Source organism: Vigna unguiculata, chromosome 5 (genome assembly GCF_037176805.1).
Source record: "Vigna unguiculata cultivar grain cowpea cultivar isolate G323 ecotype 2 chromosome 5, ASM3717680v1, whole genome shotgun sequence".
NCBI classification, from domain to species: Eukaryota; Viridiplantae; Streptophyta; class Magnoliopsida; order Fabales; family Fabaceae; genus Vigna; species Vigna unguiculata.
Window position 1 is genome coordinate 9,950,147 of NC_140796.1, and position 14,911 is coordinate 9,965,057.

Genomic DNA, 14,911 nt, shown 5'->3' on the forward strand with positions numbered 1-14,911 from the left:
CTTTTGCGATGATCATCAACTTGTTGATGGGAGCAGATGCGAGGAACACCTGTGGGCAACAAGGGATGGAGATTCCGCTGCATAGTCCGCGTGGACTAGTTTATATTTTCGTATGAGTTTATCTAGGGCTGCGACCCACGTAATTGTTCGTTCATAGATTTATGTACCTTGGTTAACTTTTCATCTTGTTTTCTCTTGGGCATCGTGGTGTGCCATGGATTGTATGGAGTTGAGTTTAAAACCCCCAGACCGCGCCTTTATGTTATCTTTCTTGTAACGCTTCCATTAATTTCGCGTACTTAATTAAATGGGGTGTTACAACGGTTTTGTAGAATTAGTTGAAAAGTGGATTGCTTTTGTTATAAATTTCTTTCTCACATAAACGGCTTCACTACCGCTACCGCTATCCATTCTTCACACGCAGATACATTCATCCCTTTTTTCACTCCAACACTCAATCAAAGGGTCACATCACATCGGGTTAAAAAATAGAAATTGAATTTTAAAATATCACTTCAGAGTGACACGTCAAAAGGTTAATAAAGAGTTAAAATAAATAGGTTAAAGTATCATTTTCCGTTTTGTAAAGTAAACAAATCTTATGACAACCAATTTTGTTGAGATATTTTTCAATATTCAATGATTCCCATATATTTAATTTTTGTAATTGAAGTAACTCAATTTATTAATAACTTATGTTTTTTAGATTTCTTCTATCTTGAATTATTTTTACTTATATGAAACAATATCTTCACAAATAAAAATAAAATATTTTATTTCTCGATTTGATAAATAAAAATCTTAATTATCTAAAACGTAATAATAAAAAATATCGATAAAATTAAACAAAATAAAAAGAATGATAATCCCAATTATAAGAACTAAAAATGTGGTAAAATGTGAAATTTTAAAAATAGCATGTACAATGAGAAAGTATAAGAGTGCTACAAACATAGCACACCATGACACGTTCACCGTCCACTGGAGTTAGTAAAGTATAAGTCCAACCCAAATTAAAAAAAAAAAAAAACTAATATTAACGAATTTTTGGTGGGTTTAAATGAGATTTGAATTTCATTGGGTGTTAAAAATAAAATAAAAGTTCTTTATGTTCTAAACCAGATTCGTTCAATTTTTACATTTTAAAACTTTAATTTTTAATTTTCATGGTTTTTTATTTAAATGTTGGTTAATTCATATTTGCAATTTTTTCATTTAAAAACAATCCATTTTCTGAAGAAGTAAAATACAAATAAAGCCTAATCTTATATATCTTATATAGAATCTCAGTAACTACTGAATAAACATCATTTTATTAAGAGTCACGTTACTAAAACAGAAATTACTTTATTCATAGGTATAATAAATGTTTTTTTATATTTCCTTAACAAATCGTCTAAAAATACTAATAGTATTTTCCAAAACGTGATAAATGTACTATTTTGGACAAGAAATTTGCAATGACACATTTCCTAATAAAGTGGAACATAAACACGATTTCAGGCATAGGATTTGATTCCGACCAATATTTATGAAATGCAAATAACAATAATTAACAAATATGTTTTATTTCCGTCCAATGTTTATAAAATGAAGATAATAAAAGTGTAAACAATAACAATAATGTCACGTGTGGCACGTGGATGTTGGTCTGAGGAAATTAGGTTTCACACTGGTACACGAATATGATAACACACCACCGACCCATGAACCAAACAAAACTGCTTCTCATTCCAAATACAGTAACCTTTTTGCTTTGTACCATCAAATCAAACAAAAACAAACACAACATATCACTGTTTAAAATCAAATAAAATATGTTTTATATTTCGATTGATTTATGTATAATAAATAAGATAAGAGATGGTTTATATGATTAATTATGATTTATGTATGATTCTATTCTAGAAAAAACTGAAAAGATGATTAAATTAGAAATATAACTATTATTAGAAATAATGGATAGTAGATGTCGTGGAGTAATATAACAAATTTTAGGATTTATTCTCTTAAATGAGTCTCAAGTTCAATTCTAAAATTCAAATAGATCAATCAAATTAATTATGTACAAGAAAAATTATAATTTGACTCATAATTTTTTATTATAAACTTTTATTTCCTAATTTCTGACATGATTTTGATTTAGTATGATATTAATTATTTCAAAAAAAAAATAATACATTAATTAATAACTAACACCAAATTATTTTTTTTTAAAAAAAATGAAAGATGAGAATCAAGAAATCATAGTCGTAATATTATTTATGTATAACGAATTATATATAATTCATTATTTGCAACTTCAATGATAAAGAAACAACATAAATAAGAACACAAGTAGAGAATAATATACCGTTACAAATCACCTTATTAAAACTCACTGCTTTCTACACTAATCAATCTTCTTTTCTAGCCTTCAATTTCACTTCAACAAACATATATTTACTCTTCCCTAATTTATTTTCATTTGTACCTCTTTTTACAATAATCAAATTAAATATTTGGTTAGACCTTTTCAATTCATAAATAATTGAATCTAAATGTCTCATATATTAGATTTTTTTTCCCAAAAAATTCCTTGAATACACACACACACACACACACACACACACACATATATATATATATATATATATATATATATATATATATATATATATATATATATATAGAGTTTTATAAATAAAAGTAAATCTTCTTTAATGATTAAAATAGAATATAATATAAACTTAATAGAATAACATATTGTGTATATGAGATAATAAAATCAAACAATAATAATAATACTAGGATGTAATTAAAAAAATAACATAATATAACTTCATTTTAAAATTATTTTACAAACTTTAAAATTATAATTTAACTAAACAATAGAAAATTATATTTTAGCATTTATTTAGTTTTCTAAATTCACGATACTTACGAAATTATAGTATAGTTATTAAAATACTTTCTTTTAAAAATAATTTATTAATAACTATTTAATTTTACATTTCAATCAATAATATAGTTTAAATTTACTTCTCAAAATTATTCTATATAAAGATATAATATAATACGAAGAATAAAAAATATATTACATATTCATTTTTACATAATATTATATATATGAATTTTTTTTTTGGTTATTATTTCTCAATCGTTTGCACGCCAACAAGATAAAGAATAAGATAACGGTGCAACAAACTATGAAATATAATATAATGCAATCTTATCCTACACTTTTTTTTTTCTTGCTTATCGTATCCAATTGCATGAAAAGCTTATATTATGGTTATTATTTTTATATTTTATTGTCTTGTATACTATATATTTATATATTTATTCGTTAAAAATATATATATGATTAGAGATCCCACTTGCTAAGATATATTCCCCTGTTAAACAATAATAAAAACGAGGGACATAAAATATGATATCAATATAATAGGTCAAATATACGGCAAGAATGAAAGGCTTTACTTTTGGAGAATCGTTTTGGTAAAAGTAAACACGGATTGCATCGGTCTCTGCACACAAAACACATAAAAAAGTTGCGAATGACTAAATTGCCCCCGCAAAATCCACGAACCCCTTTTTCTGCTTCACCCTGTTATATTTAAGTTCCACCTCCGATTCCCCCATTCATCATCAAGGAACTAAGATACCGTCTTTTAGCCTCCTTTCAACACCCTTTTGGCCTTTTATTCTTCAAAGCCTCAGAGCAAAGCTTGAGGACGTGAGAGAATCAGAGGGTTGAAATTCTGTGTGGTTGTTGTTGGAGGTTGAAAGACAACTTAGCAGCACCCCAAGTGTTTGTTAATAATATTGAATTTAGCAAGCAAGTTCATCTTTTCAAGTATTGTATGACCAAATATTTTAGTATTTTAGCAGTAGAAATTTTTCTTCTGTTGGCAATTTTTCTGTTCTCCTTCTGGTTCTCATCTTTTGTGTTCTTCTTTGTCTCTCGTCTGTCTGGGGATTTTTCTATTTTAGTTCCTGCATACACCAGGAACCTCACCCTATAAACCCTTTTTTGAAGCTTCAATCTTGAGTCCTATGGCGACTTGGGTATTATCAGAATGTGGCATGAAGCCTCTTGCTCATGTGTTTCCAAGACCCAGAACTGGGGCTGTTTTGTCCAGCTCCTCCAAGGTTGGATTTTCGGACACAAACAAGAGTGTTGCTGATCTTAAGTTTCAACCCTTGAGATGTAACCTTAGGGATAGAAATTGGGGGTTGAAAGTGAGTACCCCTTTGAGGGTGCCTTCCACCGAAGAGGAGGACCAAACTAATGTTGTTGATTTAATGAATGGGACTAATGGGGTTGATCATGAGAAGCGTCCAGAATTTGACCCTGGTGCTGCACCACCATTCAACTTGGCTGATATTAGGGCTGCTATTCCAAAGCATTGCTGGGTGAAGGACCCTTGGAAGTCCATGAGCTATGTGGTGAGGGATGTCATTGTTGTCTTAGGATTGGCTGCTGGTGCTGCATATCTCAATAACTGGTTGGTCTGGCCTCTCTATTGGGCTGCTCAAGGCACAATGTTTTGGGCTCTGTTTGTTCTTGGTCATGACTGGTAATAACTATTTTTCTTTTCTTCATTTTTTGCCTAATTTGGATGAAGCTGTATTTTGGGGGTGCTAAGTTGGGTTATATAATTTTGACTTGATGAATTTTCTTCCTGTTTTGGGTGTTTCAGTGGTCATGGAAGCTTTTCAAACGACCCCAAATTGAACAGTGTTGTTGGGCATCTGCTACATTCTTCAATTCTAGTACCATATCACGGATGGTATGCTGATGCTTTTTGATGGAATAGCTTTTTTTAATTTTAGAGTTAAATATGTTCATATCTTCCAAAATAACTGTAAATTTGGTTTTATTTCCTATAAAAATTTAGTACGTTTTTAGTCTCATCACTCGGGAAAAACATGTTTTTAATCCACCAGGGGCTATAAGCACGTTACTTTTGATACAGGGAGACTAAAAGCATTAAAGTTTGGTAGAGAAAAAAAAAAACTGAATTTTGAGGGATAAAAGCATATTTATAATATTTTTTATTTACTTATAGCTTTAAATTTATGTTTGAAACTGATATTTTATACAGGAGAATAAGTCACAGGACTCATCACCAAAATCATGGCCATGTTGAAAATGATGAATCTTGGCACCCGGTGAGATGATACTCACTGTTCTTGTTTTTAAGAGATACCATTTGGCTTCATGTTATTTTCCCTTGATCAAAATTTCTGATGTGTTAATAATCTTGCAGTTGTCTGAAAGAGTGTTCAGGAGCTTGGACACTGCAACACGTATGTTAAGATTCACTGCCCCTTTTCCACTGCTTGCATATCCTGTTTACCTTGTAAGTTGTTGTACCTACATGGTTTGACCATAATTTGATCATTAATTATTCTTAATGTCTTGATAGAAGAATTGACATGGTGGCTGTTAATGTTTGAATCCAGTGGCAGAGGAGTCCTGGGAAGACTGGTTCTCACTTTGACCCTAGCAGTGATTTGTTTCTTCCAAATGAAAGAAAAGATGTTCTTACATCCACAGCTTCTTGGGCTGCTATGTTGGGATTGCTTGTTGGATTGGGGTTCGTAATGGGTCCAATTCAACTGCTTAAGCTTTATGGTGTTCCCTATGTGGTGAATTTCTTCCCCCTTTCCATCATTTCCATGATCTTTCGTTTTTGAGTCAATAATGAATGAAGTTCTCATTTGACTTTTCTGGGATCTGTAGTTATTCGTTATGTGGTTGGATTTGGTGACTTATTTGCACCATCATGGCCATGAAGACAAATTACCTTGGTATCGTGGAAAGGTACCTTTATTCTTTTGAGTCTTTCTTTCCTATGAAAGTGACTGGTCTACTACTCGAGTATTGGCATGTTTTTGTTATGCTTATCAGCTTAATTCTTGTAATTGTCAGTGTAAAAAAGTAATATTTTCAATCAATCACAGATTATTACTGATATGACCTGTGATTAAATGAAATTATCAATGCATGCACTGTTCACTCTGCAAATGTTTTTCATAATACAATTTAGTTCACATGTTTATCCTCCTTCATGTTGAACAGGAATGGAGCTACCTTAGAGGTGGTCTAACTACTATTGATCGTGATTATGGATGGCTCAATAACATTCACCATGACATTGGAACTCATGTCATTCATCACCTATTTCCTCAAATTCCACACTATCACTTGGTTGAGGCTGTGAGTGTCTCTCTACCTTTGTTCAAAGAATGGATAGTGATTTACTTGAGATGTTGAGTTTGAATGTTGTGTTTTGTTGTCTTGCAGACTGAGGCAGCTAAGCCAGTGTTTGGAGAATATTATAAAGAGCCAAAGAAATCAGCTCCTCTTCCTTTTCACCTTCTTGGGGACTTAATAAGGAGCTTGAAGACTGACCATTTTGTTAGTGACACAGGAGATGTTGTGTACTATCAAACTGACTCTCAGATTAATGGTTCAGCCAAATCAGAGTGAAGTTTTAAATTCTTTTCTATATATAGACAAGAGAGACTTATATGCAGTTCTTAAGGTTGTCAAATTGTATTGAGTTTCTCTTCAAGTTACTGCACTTACTCAGATGAATCCTTCATTTAATAAAGAGATGGATGGATCATGCAATTTCATTGTAACTGCTTCATAGAGTGTTTAGGTTGAATGTAGTTTATCCTTTTGAATAGTGAATTCTCTGTATAAATTGATTATATGATATATATAGTGAAGTCATACCTAGGATTATGATTAAATTATGGCTTAATTACACTCCTCTATGCTATTTTTTACAGATTTATTAAAAAGCCTTATAATTTTTAGTTCCAATTTTCATTATTAAGAAGTGGATTTTCAAGATTGGCAAAGAAGGTTGGAATTTTTAATACATTTTCTTTTTCCTTATGTTGAGATTCACTGAGAAATCCTAATTTTAGATGTCATGTGAATGTGAGAAGAGAATTAATCCTATATCTAGTTTTTAACCTTTTTACAATCTTAAAACTCCTTTTGCAAAGAGCATTGTAATTTATATGTTTGATATCTTCTATATGATTCCATGGATCTTAAATTTGGCTATGAGTTTTGCATATCAATGTACTCTCGTCAAAATATTCCAAATTGTATAATAAATGGATAATCAATTATGACCAAATTTAAATTTATGGAATGGTGCGAAAGAAATCAATCATTTTCAATTGTCACATAAGTGGAAACACTAAAAAAAAGTAATTACTTTACACCACTACCCATATAGATGGATTGATTTAAATCAAAATTTAAATTTAGATTGATATAACTTTCTTGGATTCAGACATGTGTATAGGTATGCAATTTACTAATAATTTTTAGATAAATTCTCAAATTGAATAATATAAAATTAATATAGTTTATACAAAAAATTAAGAATAATTAATAACTAGTTTAAAGCTTGATGACATTGTTAGACCAATATTATTAATAAATAAAGAGATTAAAACACACTATAATTATTATATCGTTCAATAACTTCCAAATAGATTATGTAATTTTGTCAAATATCATTATTAGGTTAGAAGATCTTTCAAATAAATAATATATACACAGTTCTATTAATTAAAAATGATTTGGTATCTGATTTATATAAATTAGTTCACATTTTTTAATTTTTATAAAAATTTAAGTTAAAATTAATAAAAAATATATAATTAATTTTTAAAATAGTTGTTAAATGTAAAATTATAAAAATAAAATATGTATACAATTTTTTTAAATAACTTTTAAAGATAAAAAATATTTTTAGAATAATATAAAAATAAATTATTTATAAAATAATAGTTAAAGATAAAATTAAAAAAACGAAATATAGACATAAAAAATAATATATTTTTATATATTGTTATAGATTAAAAGTATCACTTTCATATTAAATTTAATATGAAATGTCATCACTTGGCCTAATTAATTTGATTTATATATTATTGTAATAAAATGTTTTTCTTTTTACAAACCATAGATATCTTTTACGAGATAAAATCATTATAGGAAAAAAATTATCTTTAACCAAACATTAACATCTTAGAATCTAAAGAAAAGAAACAGTTTCTAAGATTAGAAATCAAATATAGAAATTGTTCCAATCATTGTAAAAGTAAAGCTGAATAAACTTGTCACGTTTTTCATTAGCATAATTTAAATTTTGAGCCTAGGTTCCTACGAGGAAGAAGCCAAATAATAGCATGGATTTTTCAATCACACATTATTGTCAATAATTTTCATGTTATCATCCATTTTCTTTTATGTTTGTTCCACTTCAAAATTGAATGGTTCACAATCCTTATATAAAGTTCTTTATACTTATTTTATATTAGATTTGAATATTTTTAAAATAAAAATTTATTATAAATAAATAAATAAATAAATTTATTTATTTATTCTAATATATCTAATAGCTTCACTTTACTTAAAAGTCAAAACTTAGAGTAATTTATCTGCACATTTCTTCTTTAAATACTATTTTTTTTTTTTAGTTTATGGTTCAAAATTCACATGTTTCATTGTTCTATTCTAACACTATGCACCACTCAATGATAACATAGACATATTACCAACCAACAAGCGAAACACATTCAGTGGGCGAAAAAAATATAAATTTAATTTTCTTTCTCAATGAGTTTTTCAGCTTGAAAAGGAATACATCTTTAATAAATTTGTTATTTAAAAAATGGTAAACTATGATCTTTCAACTCTTCAGAAAAAAAAAATATCAAGTACATCTAAACAAGTTTATAAGTAAAAATTATCCAAAAGACAATTATATAAAAATATCAAGAATATAACTTGCTTATAATTATAATCGAGAAACTTAAAGCAAACTTAAAAAATAAAATTTTTTATTTAAAATTTAGTTTTTGAATTTTTTTTTTATGCAACAAAAATTATGCCTTTGAATATAATTTGATAAAGAAAAGTGCCTAGAATATATGTTCTTAGAAAAATCTACATCATTGATTTTAATAGAACTTTTTATACAAATAAATCTCTCAACTTTGTATCAATATTCTTCCATTAGCTTGAATCATATATATTTTTATAAAGAGTAGAATCAACATCTAATATCTGAATCTCCTCCTTGTTATCATGGGTTTAAGAGAATGATAATTATCTCATCACTAACTACTTCTGTTTCTCTATAGTTGGTTTCACCTATATCTATTATTATTATTATTATTATTATTATCTCTTTCATTCAAAGAGCACCAACATGTATTTTTTAATTCATTTTTTTTATCTATTTTTATAAATTTATTCATAGTTTATTTTTGTCATGCAATTAAAGTCTCTTTTCTTTTTCTAGATTTTTAAATAGCCTGATTCAAATTTTCTAGTTGACATATCTACATATTTTTATATAAAATAAAAAAATTATAATATATAAAACATTACTAAAGATGAAATGAATGAGTTAAAACAAAAAATCTTGATTCAGACTGTTAGGAAAGTAAACTTGATAGTAGACTTGTAGTGTTTTGAAGTTTCAAGTCTCTTTCTCTCTTTCAAGTCTGAACTTTCTCACAAACCTGTAGAATTTATTTTAAGATTAATCATTAATAAAAATAATTTTAAAAAAATTATTGTTTTTCTCAACTCGATAGTAAATATTTTTTTCCCTAAAATTAAATTATCTTTTTATAAAAACTCAACTTTGAATTATGCTCTAATTAATCTATTCCACCAACAAAAGACTAAACCTTAATCTAATTAATAGTTTTGTAGAAAAGTTTCAATTCCTCATCAAGATATATACAAAAAAAAAACTCTTGATAAACCTGTAAATCTAGAAGTACCGAAAAATAAAACTGGACAAAAGAAACACATTTTTAATTCTAATACAAATCCAACAAACAGAATAAAAACAACATCAACACAATTAGAAAGAAAAAACATTATAATCAGAAATGAGGATGAAAAGATTGATACACCCAAACAAGATGAGTTTCAAGAAATGTAATATGCCAAAACCATAACCTAAAAAAGGACTATAGAATATAAGCAAGTAAGGAGAGATAACATAAGTCACATAGAGATAAAAGAAGAAAATAGAATCAAGATTAATTATAATAGAATAAAGATAACTAATCATTGTCTTTTTCGTAAACAAAATCAAAATTTACTAAAAAAAGATTTTAACTCATCAAATATCCTTTTTAATACCAATAAAACTTAATAGACACGAATAATAATTTAATTAAATTTTATTCTCACAATAAACTTATAATTAATTTAATAGAGTTATATATTAGTAATAAAATATTAGTTTTTAGGATTTTTTTAAACAGAATTTTATAATTAATTTAGTAAATGTATATTAATAGTAAAATTATTTTTGATGCTTCTTTCTTAAATATAATATTTTAATTAATTTGATAAAAAATATTAGTAGTAAATTTTTTTTAGAACTTTTTTTTTGGAGGCCTAAAAGTGTTTCACTAGTTTTACTTTTGGGTCGATCATGCTTACAATTTTCTTAAATTTGTTGCTATCAGAATAAAACTGAGTATGTATTTCTTAAAAATATTATGAAGAAGGCTACTTGAATATTTAAAAAATAAATAAAAAAGAGAAGAAACTTAAAAAAATTCTATCGAAGATTTCTCAAGTTAATAAAAAAAATATAACCAGAAAGTATTTAAAAAATTAGTCCTTAATTCCAAATTGAAATACGCCGAGTTAACCAAAAAAAATGTATTACTTATATGAATATAAGAAATTAAAGTAATCAGAAAACGTGTCATTAATTAATACTTTATCATAATTTATAAGTTATAGCATATGTACCTTTTATAATAAAGATCTACACTGTACTTATTAATTAATTGGTTTGAAGTGCGTAACACATTTAATTAAAGTGACGAACATGAATAATTATTTTCCAACTAATTATATGGTGCCGTGATTTTGGAAGACAGTTTTAGGAGCATATATTAAAGAAATAAATAAATGGTTTAGAATTATCTACAAATTTTAATTTGGATTAAATATATTTTTAATAATTAAATTTTGAAGCAAAAGTAAAATTTATTTTTGTATAAAATTTTGACACATCGTACTTTTTAAAAATACATTTATATATATATAAATAATTAATATAATTGAATTAAAAAAATTAGATTTATTCATTTTTAAAATTTGAAGACAAAATATGCTAAAATTTTGAACTGAAAAAAAAAAATTTAATTTTAGATCAAACATTAAAAATCGAAAACATATTTAACAATTTTTTTATATACCCGGAACTTAAAAAGTCGAACTACTAATATTTATATTTTCGTGTACTCAAATAATATAAGTATAATAAACCGAACTTTACATAAAAAAAAATTAGTCAATTTTATTAATCATATTTAAAATATGTAAAAGCAATGAAGTAATGTGTAGGTAGAAGATTAGAAGCAGCCATTAAGGATTAAATTCCATATTTAATTCTTGGTGGATTACGTGTGAATGGGAATTAGACAGATAGATGGATAACTTGTTCAATTCAATTTAAAAAATGGCATTCAAAAGAAGAAAAATAGTAAAATAGTGATGTTAGTGTTGATGTTTAACAAAAAACTTGAACACAATGCTAAGAAATCAAATATAATTTAATATGCATGCATTCTTAATTTCAGTTTTTTAATATCCACTTCTTTTTAATTAATGCTTAATCAATAGCATGAGTTTAACGACTAAAATACTAAGGTAAAAGATGATGACCACATATCTTCGTTGACCTTCACAAACGCCGTCGTCTTATTAGGAAATTAAAAAAATGAAAATTGACATTCTAATATCTTAAATTAACTTATCCCATAAAGTTCTTTAATAAATTAGGTTTTAAGGTACTTCAAACCTTCTTAGATTCATCCCGGTATATATTTAGACTAAAATTTAATGAGTATTTATATAAATAGATAAGGTTAAATACATGTTTGGTCTCTTAACTTTCAATCAAAATTGAAATTAGTCTCTCTTTAAAATTTTAGTCTAATTTAGTTCTCAAATTTTATAAATAAGTAAATTTAGTTATTTTAACCAAATTTTGTCAAGTTTATTTGACGTTTCAACGTGTTTTATGATAATATTTGAGTTAACATTGAAACAAAAATATGTCAAAAAGTGTATACAATTCAAATATTATAACGAAATGCGCTTGAAATGTCAGATAAACTTAACAAAAATTTGGTTAAAATAACTAAATCCGTGCATCTATAAAGATGAAGATCTAAATTGGTCAAAAATTTTAAAAATGGACTAATTCTAAATTTTACTACAACTTGAGGAAAAAAAACATATTTAAATATTTAACCCAATAGATAAATATGATTTGTATAATGAGTTATCTAAATAAAACGGAAATATTAGAGTAAAGAGGTGTTTTATTCAACTTTTTTTTCTTCTTTTAATCTTTTTCTTAAGTATGAATAAAGCATAATGTATTTTTTTTTCCGATAAAATATTAACTATTTGAGCCAATTATCTTCTTATCGAATCAAAACACACATTTACAAAATAAAAATACTGTGTAAAATTAATTTAACTTAAATTATTTTAAGGATGGCAAAATATAAGTATTTAAACGTTTTAAATTTTAAAATGTCTAAATTTACTTTAGTTTGTAAAGCTTATGTAAAAATGATTGAAAATTATATATTATTAATAAAACAAATTTAAATAGTATTAAACTAGAAGTATGTTTAAAGCGATACTTTTAAATCAGATTGCTTATTGAAATCATCAGGCCACCAATTTAAGGTTTAATACTTTAACTTAACCATAATCCAACATGCGTTAATAAAATAATACTAATATTTCATAAAATAAATTATTTAAATATATAATATCATAATTTTGTAAATTATAATAAAATACTATTTAAAAACAATTTTATCTTCAAAGTATATATAGTTATTCAAATATAACGTATATTTGAAATCTCATATTCATTAAATATGTTATCAAACTGCAATATAATAGTATGCGTAAATATTATCTTATCAAATTCGATGAAGTTGTGTTTAATTCTATGTTCAAGATGTCAATTCCAACAAAAATGTGGCTAAATAATAATATATAGTAATTTAGTCTTTTTAATTTTAAACAATTTAAAAGATTTACTCAAAGTGAATAAGATAATTTAATCCTTACAATTTGAAGATTTTAAAATTCCTAAAATAATTGAAAGAGTCTTCTTTAATTTTGATTTTTTTTCCTCAAAATTTAAATATCAACCATCAACGTTTTGTATGGACAAATTTATGCATTGCTTTATGACTGAAATTTTCAAAATCAATCATGAATTGAAGTTTAACAGTAAAATGGAAACTTGTAAAAAGAAACACACCAGTGAAATAAAGTTCTAAGATGCAAAACGAAGTAGAGGGAGAAGGAGAGAGATGATTGGAGCATTGCTATAAAGTCACAGACAAACTCACATCATTAGAGAAGAGAAAGTAAAAAACATTGATCATTTGTGGCCTAAAAGTCAAAGAAGACGAACTAATCGTATAATATAAAACATTCTATGTTGGTTGATCAATATCCAAAAATTGATTTTCTACTAGTGAAAAAAAAAGAAACATTTACTGCAACTTTAATTAAATTTCAACCATCATTATATATTATTTATCAATCTTAAAATACTATGGAAGCTATAAATCAAACAATATTATATGTATAATATTGGCTTAAATACTTTTTTGGTCCTCATTTTCATAGTGTTTGTTGCGGATGATCTTCATTTTGACAGAATGTTTAAAATGATCCTCATTTTCACCGAATGTTTAAAATGGTCCCCATTTTCGCAATTCGTGTTTTATTCGGTCATTTTCTGTAACGTCGTTTAAATCATTAACAGAACATTGTACAAGTGGCACGATTTGTATTAGGGTGTGTTACGTGAACTGTACATGTGTGATAATTAGATATTTGGGCATAAATAAGTGAGCTAGGGTTTTGGTAAGGAATGTTTGGGCAATTGGTGAGTTTTGGCAATCTTGTTCCTCCATTCCCAATTGGTTCTTCTTCCTGCAATCCTATTATATAGGTATGTTACGGTCTCAATCTTCTTCCTTTACCTCTGGTTGTAATCGTTGGAGGCAACCGTGTTGTATCACTTCACTTCGTGCACTGTTGGTGGTTCAACGAGAAATGGATTAACCCCGATTTGTAGCTGCAGAGAGATGACAGCTTTGAGGATGGCAAGAACTCCAAAGAATATTGGTAGAAAATTTTGGGTACAATCTGTTTTTATTTTTGTGTTAATAATAAATTGGTTTTAATTTTTGGTTTATTGATTTACAGAGTGGTGGTTCCAATAATGTGGGCTACAACTTTTTCAAATGGTGGTGTTGATGAAAAGGATGTCATCATCATGACACAAATGAGGTAGATTAATGATTTGGAGAAGTCATTGGAGGTTGCTGAGAAGAGGCTGCAATTAGTAATAGGGTTCACCTGTGTTGTTATTATATTATTCGTACTGTTATTGTGTGTAATCTTTTAAAGTCCAAACTGTTTTGTACTATTGTTAAATGAAGAAATGAATTAGTTTGATTATGTTGATATTAGTCCCAACATGTTCAAAATGACATCTTAATCTGAGCATTGAAGTAAGTGAGATTGATCTAAGCTTGAGAAAAATTAAATTGATCTAAGTCTGAAAGAAGTTAAATTCATAACATTAATTCATCCTCATCAAAATGCACTATATCAATGTTTGGCAAAAGTGAAATTTAACTAAGTTTAAGGAAAGTCAAAATGCAATACATCAGTAATGAATTTTACATCAGTTGGTGCATTCTTAGCAGTTTCAGCAGTTGGAGCATTCTCAACAATTTGGGCATTTGGTGCAGTCTTAGCAGGTGTTGCAGTCTGCTCATCCACATGCTTATCTGG

The 14,911-nt window shown here is 26.9% G+C and overlaps 1 protein-coding gene across 1 annotated transcript; it reads left to right on the forward strand.

The window, feature by feature from the left end:
• The first annotated feature begins 3,614 nt into the window (after window positions 1-3,614).
• Window positions 3,615-6,750, forward strand: LOC114185384 (omega-3 fatty acid desaturase, chloroplastic). The gene is made up of 8 exons (XM_028073080.2): window positions 3,615-4,562; window positions 4,686-4,775; window positions 5,091-5,157; window positions 5,256-5,348; window positions 5,452-5,637; window positions 5,732-5,812; window positions 6,071-6,208; window positions 6,296-6,750. The coding sequence occupies exons 1-8, from the start codon at window positions 4,039-4,041 to the stop codon at window positions 6,479-6,481; spliced, it is 1,365 nt and encodes a 454-aa protein (XP_027928881.1). The 5' UTR covers window positions 3,615-4,038; the 3' UTR covers window positions 6,482-6,750.
• The last annotated feature ends 8,161 nt before the right edge of the window (window positions 6,751-14,911 follow it).

Excerpts from the sequence above, each read along its gene's own strand:
- LOC114185384 (XM_028073080.2), top strand. The coding sequence starts at position 4,039 with ATGGCGACTTGGGTATTATCAGAATGTGGCATGAAGCCTCTTGCTCAT. Across the intron at positions 4,776-5,090 it reads CTAGTACCATATCACGGATG|GAGAATAAGTCACAGGACTC; the intron begins GTATGCTGATGC and ends TATTTTATACAG. Across the intron at positions 5,813-6,070 it reads TACCTTGGTATCGTGGAAAG|GAATGGAGCTACCTTAGAGG; the intron begins GTACCTTTATTC and ends CATGTTGAACAG.